At 39.6% G+C, this 18,677-nt stretch overlaps 1 protein-coding gene across 2 annotated transcripts in view; it reads right to left on the bottom strand.

Moving 5' to 3' along the window:
* Positions 1-18,677, bottom strand: part of ADAMTSL1 (ADAMTS like 1) — a 274,580-nt gene that overhangs the window by 205,629 nt on the left and 50,274 nt on the right. For both annotated transcript variants that reach the window (XM_026652366.2, XM_026652367.2), the window contains exons 3-4: positions 16,663-16,708; positions 2,698-2,934 (exon numbers count right to left, since the gene is read on the bottom strand). In XM_026652366.2, coding sequence (XP_026508151.1) covers positions 2,698-2,934; positions 16,663-16,708 — 283 coding nt within the window. The remainder of the gene's footprint in view (positions 1-2,697; positions 2,935-16,662; positions 16,709-18,677) is intronic.

The raw sequence follows: 18,677 nt of genomic DNA, 5'->3' as shown, positions 1-18,677 counted from the left end.
AAGACACTTTTTGACTTTCTTGGATTTTGTGACAATTTCAGCATGAATAATCTAGAAAAGGTACCCCTACCTCCCTGTGACAGAGTGATCTTGGGGCTTGCAACCAGCCTATTCATAAACACGCTGTCACTCCAGGGTCATAGAAGGACCTTACAGTAAATTTGCAGCTGTGACCTTTGAAGGTTGCCTTTTTCTGTAGCCATGACAAATCCACATGGCTGCAGACTTGAAACTGTCTGCTATGGTGCCCTCATTGACACAATTGTGATGTCATCTCCGGTGAAAATATCACAGAAATATAGATAGAAAAAGTTACTTTGAGTTTTGAGATGTTAAGGTTAAAGTTTATGGACCTGATTAACAATGGGTTACCAACCTGGATATGCTAGCTCTGCCTTAATGTAAAATATTAACTTGAAAGGATTATTTTTCCTCCCCTAAAATCTATATACACCCAAAATGTATGCAGCTGAGAGTTTATCCAAATAGAACCTCCAGGCCAAAAGGTTCCCCCATTACTAATTTTAACAAGGATACAAGAGTCTTTTCCCTTTGCTCATCTACACTCCTAGCCCTGTCCCATGCTCTCAGGAGTCACTAACTTTTTCAGCATAGCAGGTACATTAAAACTACAACTCAGATTGTGTTTCTTCATCAGACACAAAGAGTAAATACAGTTGGCCAGATGCAGAGGTGGTGCAATGACTGAACCCCTAAGTTGTCTTAAGTATAAAAGGTACAGAAATCTCAATGTTAATTCATTATGAGACATGGAATTTTTTTTGGTCAGAAATTATGCAATATTTATATAGGTCACAAATCATGAGGAAAATTTTGGAGTAATAATACTTATGGTTAAGATAATTTCCAAGATCTTGGAAAAGAGTTGATCATTTTATTTATGAATTTAAAAATTATGCCACATATACATGGTTGATACATCTAAGGAAAAGATCAGTGTAGCCGAAGTTTCTCAGCTAAGGCTGGTACTAACGTGCTTTAGAACAGCAGCTAAAGAACTTATCTATTTATCTTAGAAATACTGAATGCACCTGTCCCCTTGGTGTCTAAGCAGCATAGAAAGTTAAGCAGTATCAGAGTTCACAGTAGAAATGGTGCAGTTACTTTCCATTCCTCCAGGAAGAAGTAGGGACGTGCAAATGGAAATGCGCTTGTTTTACTGGTTTTAGTGGTGGGTGTTGGTTATGAGTACTATTCCTGGGGGAAGTCTTTCTCAGAAAAGTGCATCTTACATTTGGACCTAAACACAAGTCAGGTTTGGACCCAAACTGATCACTTCTGGCAAGGAGTTATAAAGCTGGGGTTCTGACCCAAAGAACATACTGCTCCCAGTTCCCAGCTTGCTTTAGCTAAAACACTTTAACAAACTCATTTCTCTACCCAGGCTCTTGGGCACCTTCTTGGATAAACTGCAAAACAACTAGAAGTGGGATTCCCCAATTATGCAAACTTCACTTTTAAGAAACATTTATGTCCTCAGCTGAAGCCAAGAGACATCACCCTGTTTCAGATCACAAATGAGGTCAATCAGATAAGTGAGGTCTGTTCTATATACCCTATACCATTCAGTTTCAAATTCCCACTAACTATAAAGACCACTGCTGGGTCAGAGTAGAACATCAAAGAGAAAAAGTAAATGGGGAAAAAAACTAAGAATGAGAATGCAGCTGAAAATCCATTCACAAACCTAATAAAGTATTAAAAATATGTAGGATTGGAGATGGAGCTGAGCCTGGAAGTTTGGATCTGGATCCAGAGTCTTCCGAAGTTCAGGGATGTTTGGATCCAAAGTTCTGGTTTGTCACATGAGAGAGATAGAGCCCCAGCAGCTGAGTTCAGATCTCAATCTGAACCTCCCCAAAGTTTAGAGTTTAAGTCCATCCAGTCTCTAGATAGCCCCATGTGTGACAATTTAAGTACAATCTCAAAAATAAATAGCAATGCTAAACCAGTGCAATGGAAGAAATTAGATGAATTAGAAAATCAATAAAATAATTAAAGAATCAATAAGTAAATCTGAAAAATCAAAGCTAATACAGAGCATTTTGACAGCCCCTTCCACCTGTAAATCTCAAAGTACTTTGCAGAGCCGGGTTAACAATATTTTCCCTATTTTACAGATGGGGAAACCGAGGCATAGAAAGACTAAGTGACTTGCTCAGAGTTACTCAACAAATCACTGGCTGAGTTTCCAGTTTAGTGCTCCATCCACTGAATCACTATATTGTTTGTGACTTTTAGAGAGAATAATTTGAATAGTAATATTCAAGGGCAGATTAATTTCCTCAATCCTGGGAAGTTTTAAAATATAATTAAATATTAAATTGTTCCTTTTTAGGGTATTTTTTCCAATAGGATCAGCTGCTATAACTAAATGTATAAAATGCAGGAACCATCAACCACATTTTTTCCAGGTGAAAAGAAGGGAAAGTCGTCCCCCTCCCCCCGAAAAGAGAAAAATCCCTTTGTTTCATGAATCTGCTCAGCTCTTCCTATAGTACTTTACAGAAAGCATATTAAAATGATTGTGAAAATAGAAATACATAAAAAGAAAACCCTACAGCTGAGCAAATAAAGGGGGGGATGGAGGAGAAGAGAAAGAAGGAGTGAGTGACAGACAGATATTCAGGAAAAGAATCATTACAACATATGCTAGAATAAGAACTCCCTGCTTACTTGGCACAAGCCACTAATGCACATATCCAGTGACTCAGTGTAGCATCGCGTGCCGTCAAGAACCTTCGGAGCCAGTTCCACAACAAGGGTTGTCCCTTTGGCTTGGCACTTCAGTGAACACGGGTTGTCAGGGTCATTAGAGACAGGAAGCCATTCATAAAACTGTCCCTGGTACTTGACATCATTATGAGCAGAACACTGCTGGGCCCGAAAATCACCGGCTTCTGGAGGGCAATCCTGAAGAGGAGAAAAGGGAGAGAGGTGAGCTCCAAGGGGGCTAATTACATTTTTGTCAAAGGATATACAACTGGCAGCACCAGAGTAACACACTTAGATGTAGGAGTTTTTCACTTAGGCAACACACTGGTCAAAGTATTCCATGCCATTTTATCTGCCGATAGTTCACCAGACTACTATGCATTCAGGGGATTACTGTAGCAATACTGAAAAACACCAACACCACTAGGAAATATGTTTCAGCATAGGACAGACACATGCTTGTCCTACCCATAAAACTTATCAGTCATTAAACATTCTTATTAACTTTAAAACTACATACACACACAAATCTTTAGCTAACTTTTCTTTTTCCTTTCGAAAAAAAATATATCACATATTACTCAATTCAAATGTTTGTTTGTATAAGCATTCCTAACTAGCTTCCCCACCCCCCAAAGTGACCTAAATCAGTCAGTGAAGCAACAAGAGCCAGAAAAATGCTACGTATATTTGTATTACTTCAACCTGGCTAATACAGGCACAGATTTCACAATCCACAGAATCAGCAATTTTTTAGATTTCGCTGTACAAATGTTAAAAACAAAATCCTTTGTTAAGCTCTCTGGGAAGGTTTCTGAAACATTTTGGGTGCAGACATAAATGCCCTAGTTTGCAATAAATTATGTGATAAGGACTGCTAGCTGCTGAATATTCAGACCACCCAGTACAGATTTCACTTATTGGTGAATACAGATCTTATTTGAACTGCTCTCTCTGAGATGACAGCTGAATGCGTTCCATAGACAGAGAGGTACCGTATCAGTATTGCTAAGCCTTAGCATTCAAAAATATTTAGTTGAGTCTTATGAAATCATGAGATTGACTTAAAATCATGAGATTTCTAAAAATAGTAAAATTTGTCTTCTGCTTTTTGATCCCGTAGGTTTCACATTTTGAAGCTTTTCTCTGCAACCACAGGGCTAAAAACTCCTTTTTTTATTAAATGGAAGCCAAGAGTCTTAAATAATCAAATGATTTCAGGCTCTGGGTCTACAGGATAAACACTAAATATCACAAGATCTGTGGTAAAATAGCAAGAGTTTGCAACGCTGCTGCATTAGGATTTCAGTGACCCTTGAATCCTCCCTAGCTCACCCTGTTTCTGCAGTGAAGGCTATTCTTCTTGGTGTTTAAGTGCTGGTTCAGTGTTATATCTGTCACCTCCTTTATCTGGGGGCTATATCTTTTATCTACTAAGGAATATAAAAATGGACCCTGGTCTTGATTCAATAGGTCTTTAGCATATCTAACTACAATGATCCTAGTATTCACAAAATTCTACAGTATCCTTATTAGCTTCCTGTACATCTAGTCTTGCCTTGAAGTAAACCTCTTCTCTGATGGAGATTCCAACATCTTTCTCGATAGCTTTGTCCAAAGAAAAGCCTTCCTGCTATTTAGCCAAAATGTGTCCTCTCAGTTTTATACCATCACTCCCAGTTTCTGCTGTGCTACCTATTTACAATACTTCTCTTGCACTTCCATTTGTTAACTCCTTGCTGGTATTTTTAAACAGTTCCAATTTCTACATTGTTCGGTAAGAAAGGTACAGTCATTGTGAGTGTTGCAGGTAAATTTTAAAACTTAAAAACTTTATGGCTTGTATTGATCAGGTTCTAAGAAGTAGTATTTCTTACTTGGCAAGCTTTCAGATTACTCTTGTGAGCAAACTGGGAGACACTTTTTATGGTGCACTCGGGCTGCACGGAAAACAAATATTCTGTTTCGTGAAAAAATGCAATGTTTCGACATTTGTTTTTGTTCCGCTTTGGAACTAGAACTAAAACTAGACCTTGCAAAAAAAAAAAAAAAAAAAAGTGTTAAAAAACAAGCAATAACAGCCAATGGCCCTGTGTTTATGGCACTTGCCTGGGATATAGGAGACCTGGGCTCAAGATGCTGCTCTGCCTGATTCAGAGCAGGTTCAATCTCTCCTGTTGGAGCTATTCCACTTTGTATAAATAATTAACTATTCATTGAGCCACAAAGAAAGACTGACACAATAGCCTAGTGGTTAGGGCACTTGCCTAGGAATCCTGCAGAGCAAGGATTTGAGCCTGGGTCTCCCATGTACTATGCCCACACTGGGAGGGGATGGATGTCTTCCATGCTTAGAGTGTGAAATAAATGGTGTCCCCATAGCAGACAACAGCACAACTTTGACAGTCGGAGGAGCGGTGGGAAAAGGGACTTTGGCTGCCCCCTACTCTAGAGTAATGTACATTGAAGTTCTAACATGGGCCTCAATCACCCTCTCCCTATAAGTGTAGTGGGTGAGGACAAAGTGGGTCAACTGCAGGCTTTACTGCTGCAGAACTCAGACAACACACAACTTCTGTTAATCCATAATGGAAGAATACAGGAACACATACATGTTATGTCTAGATGCATTTATTTTCCATTCTAAAAAAAACCCTGTAAAATTAAACACAAGTTAGTTGTGCCCCTCCTCATGCTCCTGGCAAACCGCCAATGTGGATCTGCATGGGGGAAAGTTTGGGCACCCTTTACACAGACTGAACAGAGTAGAGTAGATTCATATTCTAGGTCCAGTTCTGCCTCCATAGATGTGTATCTGCAGGCAGAATTGGGCCTTCCGTTCTACTTTTAAACAAAGGTGAACAAGGCAATCAAAGCTTGACCCAAGATCTGGTTTAGCTATGCGTTCAGGACAATCTGTGGCCTCACTTCCTGCCACAAAAACCTTACAGTGCATATCCCTCTCTGAATTTTCCTGTCCATAAGTGTATAGAGTCAGGTCTAATAGCTTGGCTTATGCTGTAGCTCACAGAGCCAAGCCAGAACTCTTGTTTGGTTCTAGCTTGGCTCTGCCTTCAAAACTTCCTGGCTTGTACAGTTTTATTTTTATGAAGACAAAAGGCCCAATAAAATGCACAACATGGAGAGTTCATAATCCTGCTTTGTACACGTTTCACTACATTTGTTTATTTGGGTTTTATTTTTAAATCAAAGAAATAAAAATACAAAGTCAACATAAGCTCTCAGGACATTGCAGGTGACCAAGACCCAATGTTAACTACTTCCAGTCTTTGATTTCCCTGATCAGAATAAAACAATGGATTTGAATAGCATATAGAGCTAGTTTTTAAAAGAAGTTTTCATGGGAAACTTGAAGCCATTCAAAGAATAAATGTAAGCATCCATACCTATACTGCACAAGCATACACATACTGGCATGCACATGCACAAGAGGGTGAGAATTTGACCCTGTTGTGCAGAGAACCATTACAAGCCATGTATGCCACTTCTTTCCCATTGATGGTGCTAAACGTGTTTGAAGGCCTTGTTTGAGCCCCTCCACTGGGCTTGGGGTGAATTTCACTGCCATGTGTACACACACACACACACACACTTTTATTCTGTGATTCTGCTTGGAAATGTAAGCAATTCGTATCTTTTTACACCCAAAGGGAGACCATTAAGAAAAATAACAGTCCAAATTCTTTCTTCCACTATATGGGGTACAATGAGGACATATGGAGTGAAAGTCAGTACAGAATTTGGCTCATCTTTTTTCCCCCTCATGTCCAGGGGTGGTGGGGTTTTTTTTTTTTTTTTTGGTAAGTATTATTATTTGTTGTTTGTATTATGGTAGTGGGCAGAGCCTCATTGTTTTGGGCATTGTGCAACCATTCAATTAAAGACAGAATATAGTCCCTGCCCCAAAGAGCTTAGAGTCTAAAAATTGGTATTGTAGCTGCTGAATGAGCAGGCAAGACGAAGTCATGATATTTGGCCACATGTTTGTTCCACCCTGTAAAATATGTTTTACTGCTAAACAATTATTACACCTTCATATAAGATAATGAACTTTCTTTTCTTTTCTGTCACAATCTCCCTGCACCTCACTTTTTAAAATTTAAATGTCAGACGAACAGTTTTTCAGTCAGCAGAAACCATAGGGTCTGATTTCATGATGCTTTTCCACCTCTGAAAATGCTTTGCTCCAACCATTAAAAAAAAAAAAAAGAAGGTCAGCTGTTGCAAATGGATGGGGTTGGGAGAGTTGGAAGATTCTCCACTAGTGTAAACTGGCATAGCTCCATTGCACCCCTACAGCATTAACGGTTTTATACCAGTTAAGTATCTAGCCCTGGAAGAGTAACCTGCCAAGCTGACTGAACCTGAGATGGGAGTTACTCTAGCTTAGCACTACATTCAAATTTTAATATTTTTTAGAAAAGATGGCTGTGGGCTTGGGTAGAAATAGGGCATAAAGGCCTTTCCGCTCCCTGGAGAATCAGAAAGAGATGGATAGAATGGAAAGACTCATTCAACTTAAGTCTCTTTTCAGCTGTTCTCCCCTCCCTCCTCATTAAGGCTTCTCAGGGCAGGCAAAAGTCTAATGAGTTGAGAAAAAAAAAAAAGGCATCAGTTCCTGCATTAACTTTGCCTAGAATCACTCTGCTAGGTGTAGAAGGCTGTTTCATGATCATCAACATACAAAGGTTTGTGGAATATTTCTGACCAACGGAGTCAGTGCAGGATGTCCATAAACTCAGTTAATCCAGTCAGGTCGAGATTGTCTCCATCCCTGTGAAAACAGACTTCACTTTAATGATGGCCAGAAATTCCCTTAGGTGTATAAACCTACTATTTTAAAATAAACACAAGTTTCAGCCTCATCTCTTAAGCACCTAATCCTGACTGCATTATTAAGGCTTCATTCACTCCCTCCCCTCCAATTTTTTTTTTAACCTGACCTTTTATTTGCCCCTATTGTAATTCATAAGGTCCGTGGAGTTCTGCCATATTTGAATCCAATTCAAAACACTTTCTATTAATCAACGAGCCAGTGGAAAAGATAAGATGAATCCCAGATGTCCCTTGATGGCGATAGGTAGATCAGATTACATGGGACAAAAGAGGGTCAGCCTTTTAAAAGTTTACTTAGTGGGTGAAATGTAAAAGATCATATCTAGGCTGTTATAAGGTGGAAGCAGTTGTGGAGTCTTTAAAACAGTTTACAGTGTAGATACTTGTATATTTTCAGAGGCCAAGAGAGATTTACTGTAGATTGAGCTTTTCCTTTGCGCAAAAAATGGCAAACAACTGGACTATTCTGCGTAGCATCTGACATAACAGTTTATTGAATCAGTTCCATGGAATATGTGCTCTAGTTCGACTCCACAGGCTTATTTAAAAAAGGTCCTCCTGCACTCGGAGTTTGTCCGAGTAAAGACTGAGTAAGCACCTGAGAGTATGTCTACACGGCCTGCAGCAGTGAGCCTCCCAGCCCAGGCTGACACACATGAGCTAGCAGGGCTCACACCAGTAGTCTAAAAACAGCTACGTAGACAGTGCTTTGAAGTTGCAGCTCGGGCTGGAGCAGGGGCTCTGAAAGCTAGGAAGGAGGTGGGCTTCTCCACACCTACCTGTTAGCCCAAGTCAATCAACCCGGGCTGGGAGGCTTGTCGCCTGCTGCAGGTTCTATAGACATACCCAGATATGCAAGCAGTGGGAGAAGAATCAGCTGCAATAGGGGAGATTTGCTATAAATGTAGGACTCACATTACAGAGTTCTCACTACTGCTTAGCTCACTACTATTTTTTCCTCTGTACTATTCTAATTATTTTGCAGTTTCTTTGGTATTACACAACCAGGGCCGGCTCCAGGCACCAGCTAAAGAAGCAGGTGCTTGGGGCGGCCAATACCAAGGGGTGGCACTCCGGCCGCTATTGGGGCGGCACGTCCGGGTCTTCGGCGGCAATTTGGCGGTGAGTCCCCCAGTCCCTCTCGGAACGAAGGACCTGCCACTGAATTGCCGCCGAAGAGTGGAGTGGCGCGATCGCGCTGCCGCAGCTTTTCCCCCCCCCTCCTCTTGGGGCAGCAGAAAACCTGGAGCTGGCCCTGTACACAACCTTACATTTCTTTAAGCCTTCCATAAAAAAATCTTTAAAAAGAGAGAAAAATTCATTGCATGATGTCATCCAAAGAAAGAAAGAACCACCACAGTGAGAGGAATGTTTTAAAAAATAAGATCAGGTCGCACCTACATTCTCTTTTGTTTGTTAAAAGCAAACTATCTAGAGGCTTTACCCCACATTCTGTTCCCATTGACATTAACAGCAAAATGCCCTGTGATTTAGTGGAGCCTTCACTGGGCCCTAATGCCTTGTCTATACTGGTTGGGGTTTTTTTGCGCTAGTGTAGCTACCCTGATTCAAGTGCAAATTCCTAGAGCCTGAATCTCCATTGTCCTGCCCCTTCTGTTGACTTTCACGGGACTTATGCACATGTTTAAATGCTTTGCTGAACTGCAGCCTATACAACAAACTTTCAGTGAGAACCACTGCAGAACTGCATCACCTAAAGAAGAAGATAGCAACATAGAATAAATAAATACCTACAAATAAATGAGGTACTGTCAACTGGAGCTTCTATTCTGTACCAAATTCCAAGCTCTGTGTCACCACACAGTGACAGCACAACTAAGATAACCAGCCAAATAATGACCAAAGTCAGTCATCACTTACCTCTGTGCAATTGCATAAACCCACTAGGATTACATGGGTCTTATGTCAAGGTAGGATTTTGCTCTGAGAAGGCAAAGCTACTGTCCCATATTTGTAGTTATCTTCAGAATAAGTACACTTTCACTGCCTATCCCAAGTATATCCCTCGATGAACCCATTGAACTGGATACTATCAAAGCAGTTTCCAAGGAGGTTTGTTATCAGAGTTGTTTCTAATTGTAATGTTCATCTTTCAAAATCCAAAATGCAATGAACATTTTTGCTTTGTTTCTTTTCTAACTGAAATTTTTGTTTCATTTCTGTTTTCAAAATGCAAACCAAAACATAATGCTCAGTTCAAAATGAAAATTTTGTTTCAAAATTTTTTTGTTGAATAATCTAAAATGTTACAGAAACTTAACAGGTTCCATGAAACAGTTTGAATTGAATGAAACAGTTTTTCAAAAAACAAAAAATTTCAATAGAAACATTTTGACTAGTGATATTAGTTATGTAGCTGGGATAGTACTGTATTTTGCATGAAGCATTTGGGGTTTATCTATATAGAGACTTAGTGCATGGCAAGCTGGGGTGTAACTCTATGCTCTTATGCTGTCTACACTGCATTAAAAACCTACGGCAATAAGTCTCATAGCCCGGGTCTACAGATTCGGGCTTGCACTACAGCACTAGGACCAGCAGTTTAGACATCTGGGCTCAGGCTGTGCAGCCAGAAGCGGGGGAAACTTCAGATCCCATGCTCCAGCCCGAGCCACAGCATTGACACAACTGTTTTTAGCATCACAGTGCGAGTCCAAGTCTGTAGACCCAGGCTCTGAGACTCACTGCAGTGGGTTTTAAAATTCAGTGTAGACATACCTTAAGTATCCATGTGGACCATGCTGCCATGTGCTAAAAGTTCCATGGTGCACTTTGATCTACTGCTGTTTCAGAGGGACAAGAACAGGTTATCAAAGGTGTTTCTAAATAAGGATAAAAAAAATTTCAAGGGGGCAGTACTTTGTTTGTAGACTTCTCTTTGTTTCATTCCCAGTGCTGCTTATTTGTACACAGTGGTAATTCAACAGCTTTCCAAACAAACATGAATCACTTCTGTTATCAAGTGAGATCAGGACATGAGTGTGTACTTTACAGATGTACAGTAACTCTGTAAACAGCACTACTGATACCACACACAAGTCATCACTAACTCAACAGCACATACATTGGGAGGCTTTGTCTTTCTGCTAGCGGAAGCATCTGAGGAACAAGTTGATTAAGAATTCCCAAATTATCATGACCCTGAGTTCATATATGAAGACTGCTTTTCAAAGTCTAAGGAGAGTTTTCTTTCCAATGATACGTAGCACAGCACAACATTCAACTTCTTATACCCAATGAGGAGCTTGTGGCTGACTATTTGAGGTCAAACCCAAAAAGTCATCAATAAAAATTCAAAAAAATAAATTAATGAAGATCTTGAGAAAATTACATATCCAATTCTCTGACACAACCTTTAATTCCTAACCCTTTAAGAAGAGTTTGCCTCTACCTATTACGAAAATACTCACAACTGTAGTTATGGTATAAACGTAGGTAGCATGCTGTCAAACTGAACTGCTCCGGGGTGTGTGTTTGTTTCAGGGGTTGGGATGGTGGGAATTTGGTGGCACTTTTCTCATACTTTACTGCACATTTAATTACTCTATTTCAGTAAAGAATCACTGATTTGATACAGATCAAATCACCTATAGTAGACTCTCTCATTTGTTATTTCATGTTAGGTGAAGAACAGTGGATTGCAACCTGAATTTGCTTTGGGCTCTTGCTGAGTAGCACAGCTGTGTTGAGAAACAATATTCTCTCCAGCTGCAGAGTGATCTTCAATATGCCACTCTGGACACTTTGTGGTCTGAAGGGTGTATGATAGAATAATATACTACAAAGGTGCGTACACAGAAAATGGAAATACAAGGGCTTGAAATGAAAGACTGAACAGAAAAACTGAAAACGAATCCTATTAAATTATCCAGATCAATTCTAGTCTGATCAGAATCCTAAAATGCCACTTGTGTAGAGGGGACAGAGAAGAACACCTGCAGTGGTCCCCCTAGTCTGCCCTGCCAATTTTCTTGATATATTTATGTAGGACAAAGCCTACCTTAAAAAAACAACGGTTGTGCACGATCACAGTTATTTTGCTAGATGACAGGGAGGCACGAATTCAGACCTTAAAGCATCTATCCTTACAATAACATAGTTAATGGCACTTGTTCACTAACATAAAGAACTAAGTCTTAGGCAGTTACTATGAAAATAACTTCTGAAAATGTACATGTCCAGAGGAAAAACGCAAACCAAACACCTTCCACAATAAGGGATGTAGCCATAATAAGTGGTCTGAGTGCAGGAGAACCGTCATTTAAAACATAATTCAGTTCCTACTCAGGAAGTTTAAGTAAAGTTGGTGTTAATAAAGAGATTCGAGTTAGCTTATGGTTGCCTTCTTCACATGAGCAAATTTGCACATGTTGGCAGCCTAGGCAAGTGGCTTATAGAATCATCCAAGTGAAGGAAAATGCCTACATTTGTAATAAAGCCCCAACCTAGGTGGTTTTGTTACAAAAGATTTTATTGATATGCCAGCCACAGGAAGGTAGAAAAACTAAACAGTGCTAAACACCTGAACAGATCTAACATTCCCTCCAGCAAGGACAGTGCTGCCCACAGGTACAAGCCAGTACAACCCGTCCGAGAACATTTCACATCCCTTACAGGTTTGATATTTTGAAGTGTAACTATGTAACAACATTGCCCCTTTTAAAAACTGGACAGTGGTGTTGATGCTTGTTTACACAAAAGGAGCACATAGTGGTAAGAAGCAGGAATGGAGGAAGTTTGTATGGGAGTCAGAAGGTGGTGTAGTCAAATAAATAGACTCAGATTCCAAGGCCAGAAGGGACCACAGTGATTATCTTGTGTGATGTCCTGCATAACACTGGCCATAGAACTTCCCCAAAATAATTCCTTTAAAAAAATCCAATCTTGATTTAAAAATTGTTAGTGATGGTGACTCCACAACATGTTCCAATGGTTAATTACTCTCACTGTTAAAAATGTACGTGTTGTGATGTAGCCAAGTAGAGAAGGTAGGCTTTAGGGGGAAGTGGTTATGGGCAACGCTCACAAAGTTTGGTTTGAATTAACATCCATAGGTTCAATCTTGGGTCTGTATAATTGATCTAAAAGGTATTACAAATATAGGAATTCTTGTGAGATTTCTGGCACGTTCTTGTTTTCATTTGAGGAAAACACCACAAGAGCCTTATTTGTGGTGTTCAATATCTGGGAACGATTCTTCAGTGTGTTGTAACATACTGGCGTGCTCGTGGGAAGTACCAATCCAACAGGATGGAATGTCAAACCTGCTCAAGTGCTTATCACTGTTTCTGTCTAGAGCCAAGAAGCAGTATGTCAAAAGGAAAAGTATTCGTGACAAACCTGAACATTTTCAACTGTGCAAAAATGTTTGAATTTTGGGGACAGTGGATGTTTGGATCAGACAGAGAAAGCAGTGGACAGTGGGGTGAGAGGTTGGTGAGGGAGAGGCGGACAGAAAGGGAGAACAGGAGGTTGAATGATGACCTGAACATGATAAATAGGAGAGAATCTGGTAGCTGAGAAACAGACTGAAGGAAAGAAAAGGCACAACTCATCAGCTGAAAAAGAAAATCCATCTATAATCTGCCCACAATGCAGCATTGCAGAAGAATCCAACTCCAGAAATTGCACCCAGAGTGTCACTTTTTAAAATGTTTGTTTATTTTTCATACCATAAGATGTGTAGTTATCAAACAAAACATGTTTTTATTGCATTCAGAATAATTTTCTAAAAAAACCCAACTGGGTTCCCAACCCCCACCAGAATTTCTACAATGGTTGGAACCATATTTGGAATTAATATTAGTATTTATAGAAAAATGTTTCCTAAAATAATTAAGAACCCAAATCATCATCAGATTCTTTCATTCTTACTTTCAATATTTACACATGTGGCTTCATATTCATAATATTTCCAGTTTCTGATAGACATAAGGCAGTAACTGGTAAGCAAGCCAAATCAGATGTGTTCCTTTACAGTACTGCTCAAAAGCTTTCTAGACAACAGTGTCAACCTCTCTCACAGCCCCCAGCTGTGGTTGGGGCTCTCAGAAGAATAATACAGGTCACTGAAGAAACAGATGCACCTCTCTCTCCTCTTTCCTTTCCTCTCCCTTTTCCCGTTCTACATTTTTCCCCTGTAATCTAATTTCAGGATGAATTAAAAACAGCTGTGGCAAAAATCCCACAAATGATAATGTCTGTGAAAACGTGTTCATTGCCAAACTCCAAGAAGTACACTTCCAGTTCTCTAATTTCATCTCCCCCCAAATAAAGAGTTTGCTTTTAGCATTTATAACTGCCTTTCTCCGGGAGAGGACAGTCATATAAACAAAGGCACGTGAGCTCTGAGAGATAACTACACTCTGCAGCAAATAAAAAGACTGGCTAATTTTATGTCCCGTTATACCACTAGTGCAGAAGTTATCCATGCTAACATAGTGGTAATCAAAGCTCGTGCATAAGTTGATCCCTGCAAGAATCAGAAAGGATTTTTTCCATGTGTTAAATAATGAAGAAGTGGCTAGATTCATTATGGATTTTGAAAGCCCTTGCTAGAGGCAGAATGTTCATCCAGGATGGTGCCTTCTCTGTTTTCCAGGTTTTTATGGAGCAAAGTTTCAAAGCTGGATACTTGACATTTTTGAGCAAAAATGCACATGCAACTGTGTGTCCACATTCCTGTACCTGGATACATAAGTAAGTTATATGAGTAACTAGCCATTTGCAGGACCAGTTATTGGATTTGCATGTATCCTCATGATAATTGAGCATGCAAATACAGAGGGTATAGTTCAAAAGAAACATATGACTCTTTTACTATTCTGAAAGACATTAGGGATATCCTACTACCAGAGCTACATAGGGAATACATCCCAACTTGTTAAAATGATTCAAAATGGTGAAAAGGTAAATAGAAAACACTTAATTGTATCCACTCTTCAGACATGTAATTGCATGAGGTCATCGGGCTTTTTCTTTAAATACGTGACTACCTGGAAACTGTTTCTTGTTAATCAAGTATGCTGAGCATTCCAGTCAGATGTTAGGACCATCCAGATGGCCAAAAGCAAGCACAGTGGAGGTCTGAGTACACTAAGGTCTGAATCTAGAAGGTCTAATTAGGTTTATTTCTAAAACCTATCTATTTATTGACAATAAGTGAACAATGGAGGAAAATTCAGCATTGCACCTTCTTCAGAATAAGTTCATGTTAGAGTCAATCCAGGCCCTACTGAAATCAAAAGGAAAACTCTCACTGACTTCAGTTGGGCCTGGATTTCACACCAGGAGTTTAACTTTTCGTTAATTGGTGTTGGATAATCAAGAGAATTTTACATTACTAACGTGATCAGAAGTTTGGAGCCAATATTATTAAGTATTAGGTAAGTAAAGATACTTCTTCTAGGCAAAACTACAGGAGCTTTTATTCTGAAGAGAAACCATCCAGGTCCACAGGCCCAAAACTGAACCTAACCTAAAAATAACATTTACAAAAAAAAAAATCCCGTGTCTTGGAAAATCAGCTCAGCAACTCCAAAACCAGGGTTATAATCTACATGAAATCACAGCTTCTCAGAAGGGTGATCAAGCAACAGCAAACCCACGCAGAGCAGGATCCTAGTACATTTCACTTCCCTCAATGCTTCCAGGAGCCAGACAGGCAGGCAGGAGGGCTGACATGATGTGCATGCACTTGAAAACCAAACTAAAGCCAGTGGGTCTAATTTTAGGCCTATCAGCCTCGACAGTGTCTCTTCCTTTTGTTCCATGTCATATTCCATGGAGCTACAGCTATGTGGCTTGACTGACACAAATTAACCTTCCTGCTCTCTTCAGTGTCCTGGTGTAGTGTAAGTGCCTCACAGTTGGAAAACGGCCCATGAAGCAGCAGGCAGGCTTATTTACTGACTACTCAAGTTGTTGTCAGTTAGTGCAGCACACGTCTAGACTGAAGCAAGATTTCAGTGACCCAAGGAAAACCCCCGGAGTCGCACAATTTTTGACTGAAGCAGAAGTGAAAGAAAAAGGGACAATAATTCTCTCTGCATGGGGATGCTAGAGCTGTGCAGAAATGACCAATTCTTTGTGAATTGTGTTCTGTGAAAAACATGAGCCAAATCCAGAGGAATTTACTCAGTTTTTTACCCTGCTGTTTCTCAGACATAGCTCCCATTGAGAGGCCTCTGCATCTGACCCTGTGAGGTGTGAAAATTTTACCGGATGCATGACTGGCTTTAATTTCCATTTTTACCAATGAAAGACATGCTGACCCAGGTAATTTTGGAATTTTTACAATTTTTAGCATAATACAAGACTTTCCACATTATAGTCTTTGCTTCTGTTTTCACCAGTGTAAATAGCTTATTGTTCTGCTGAGAGAAGTTGGAGATGCTTATTTTCTTGTATTGAAAACTGCATTTCACTACCAGTTAGAACTGAAAACCTTTAGAATGGCAGACAATGGCAAAATATTATAGGTGAATGCAAGGGACCATCGCAAAACACCCTAATAAAATGTTCAAAGGGATTTCAACCCTGGGGAGGAACAGAAGAATGAGAGAGAGAGAGAGAGAGACACACACACACACATATTTCTCTTCAGTCACCAACTTCCTCCCATTCTCTGTGGAAGTCAGTCCTTTAGGGCTCAGTCCTGCAGCCAGACAAATCTCCTATTGAAGTCAGTAAGAGTTTTACCAAAGTAAGGACTAGAAGAAGACCAGGCCATTTCTGCCACCAAACTAACTATACAGAACAGTGAATCCACTTCTCCATGCTTCATGGCTCAGTCCAGTTTATAAAGGAAGTAAATAATCATGGCTGGAATGATGCTAGTATCATGGTTCTACCACACCTGCTCCATACCCTCCAAATTAGCTCTAGAAATGGTGAGGTACATAACAGTATTCCCATGGCACCAGCATTATTTAAATAATTACATTATTAGTACTACCATCCAATTTTTATTATTTACTTATTTTACATAATTATATTAATTACAAATAAATGTTATTAGTATTACAATCATAAGTAAGGTTCACTTACCACATTGCTGCATGTTCTGTATCTAATGTTTCGCCCTTCACAGCTCCTGTGTCCAAAAAGAAAAATACCCCCACATATTAATAACTTAATATCACAATATTTAGTGTTTACTGTATATTGCAACTTTTCATCCATAGATCTCAAAGCACTTTTTACAAAAGAGAGTAAGGATCATTATGCCTATTGTACAGATGGGGAAATGGAGGCATAACTCTGTTTCTTGAATGCAATTGCACATTTGTATAGATACTCCTAGCATTAGTTTCTTTTCTCCATTCCTTCCCTAAAATACTCTCTCCTGATGTGGAGCGGGTTTCCTGAAGAAGTGCATCAACTATGTAATCAGAGTAAAGAAATGCAGCATCAGAAACTGAGCTGGAAGCCTATACCTGAATTTCATCAGTAATTTTTCACACCTCCCAAGAACGCATAAGTGACCTTGCAGCAGTGTGTATCTGGCTGCATAACTATACTTCGCATCCACTTCGGCCCAAATCCTAACACTGACACACAGCACTGGCAGCCAGACTGCATGAGGGGGTATTCCTCATGGGCTAGGAGAAAAGGAATCCTTTCACTAAGCCACAGAGCAGCAGTGGAGCCGTACAACCTCCTCAGTGCTTGCCTCACATCTGACCTGGGAGGGCAAGAGGATAACTGTATAAAAGCAGATCTCCCAGCCCCACTTCACTCCCAAATCTGTGCTGCAAAGCCACTGAGCAGCTGGGCCCTATGGAGCTTAGAGATTCCGCACCCCTTATGTGGACTTCGCTAAATCTTTTTTTTCCCTCCCACACAGCAGAACCACATCAGCAGGGCCTTCTAAAGGACATTTTGAAACAAAAAATAATTTCAAACCAACAAAGTTATTATGTTTTATTTAAGAAAATGTTGAAACAAAACATTTTGATTTTTGGGGAATTTTTAAAAGGTATTTCCTGACCAAAACAATTGAGTGAAACAGATACAAATTTGCGAAATGTTTCAATAACGTCAAATCTTCATTTTTGCCAAAAAAAGGTTTGGGTTGAAAAATCTCATCCAGCTCTATTCAGAATATTCAGCAGAGGTTCTCAGTGAAAAACAGAATGGAGAACTCGGCCCTTACACTGTTCTTCATCTATACCAGAACAGAATTCCCTTCATTTTTAATTTCTTAATTTTTTTCCAGATTGAGCAAAGCATGCATTCCTTGACGACTACATGCCTGCCAAGTCAAAAGTTTTAAACCCAAACCATTTCTGAATTATCCAAGTGCCAGGACAGTATCTGCATGATTTTGAGGGTTTTTTTTTTTTTATTAAATGATCGAAAAACTTTTTCCATTCTGAGTTAACTCTAAAGTCACCTGAATAGGTTTTCTTCAACCTACTCAAACAAACCAGAAAACTCACAAGACTTAATTCTCTGCTGCCTTGCACTATGTGTAGCCATTTACACTTAAGTGAGTACAAAATGCTACCAGATCAGAAGGGTAGCTTTACACCGGGTAAATGACTGCACAAGGTGCTAAGGAATGGAGAAAAAATGCCCAGTCAGTCTTCTGGGATGAGAATGAGCATGAGAAATTTCAGCCCAAAGGTAATAAGTTTGAAAGTAATTAATATGTAGGAAAATGCTGTGTGAACCATAACTATAGCTCTGCTGGTGCAATGCTTTCATGGTGCAAGAAAATTAATTCAGATAAAAGTTTGACCCTTTCGATATAAAAATTAAGGACCTAATTCTCCTAGTAGGGCTTGCCTACACATACAAATCTGTCCTGCTTTAAATATAACCGTATATTTATATATATAAACGTTTAATTTATATAACAGTATATTTAAAGCAGTACAACTTGCCAGGTCTGAGCATAGTGTACTAGTATAAAAGTACTTATACAGGTTTAGCTTATTCTGGTTCAGGAGCAAAATAAGCAATATAGGTATATCTTTCTATTGGTAGAACTGTGTCCACACTAGAGCTCATTCTGATATATTAGTAAAAAACAGATCTGCATGGAACTACAGCCACTA

The sequence above is a fragment of the Terrapene carolina genome, unplaced genomic scaffold, assembly GCF_002925995.2.
Source record: "Terrapene carolina triunguis isolate 2854851 unplaced genomic scaffold, T_m_triunguis-2.0 Scaffold113, whole genome shotgun sequence".
Taxonomy (NCBI): domain Eukaryota; kingdom Metazoa; phylum Chordata; order Testudines; family Emydidae; genus Terrapene; species Terrapene triunguis.
Note: the sequence above shows the minus strand (reverse complement) of the source record. Positions and strands in the feature narration are given on the sequence as shown.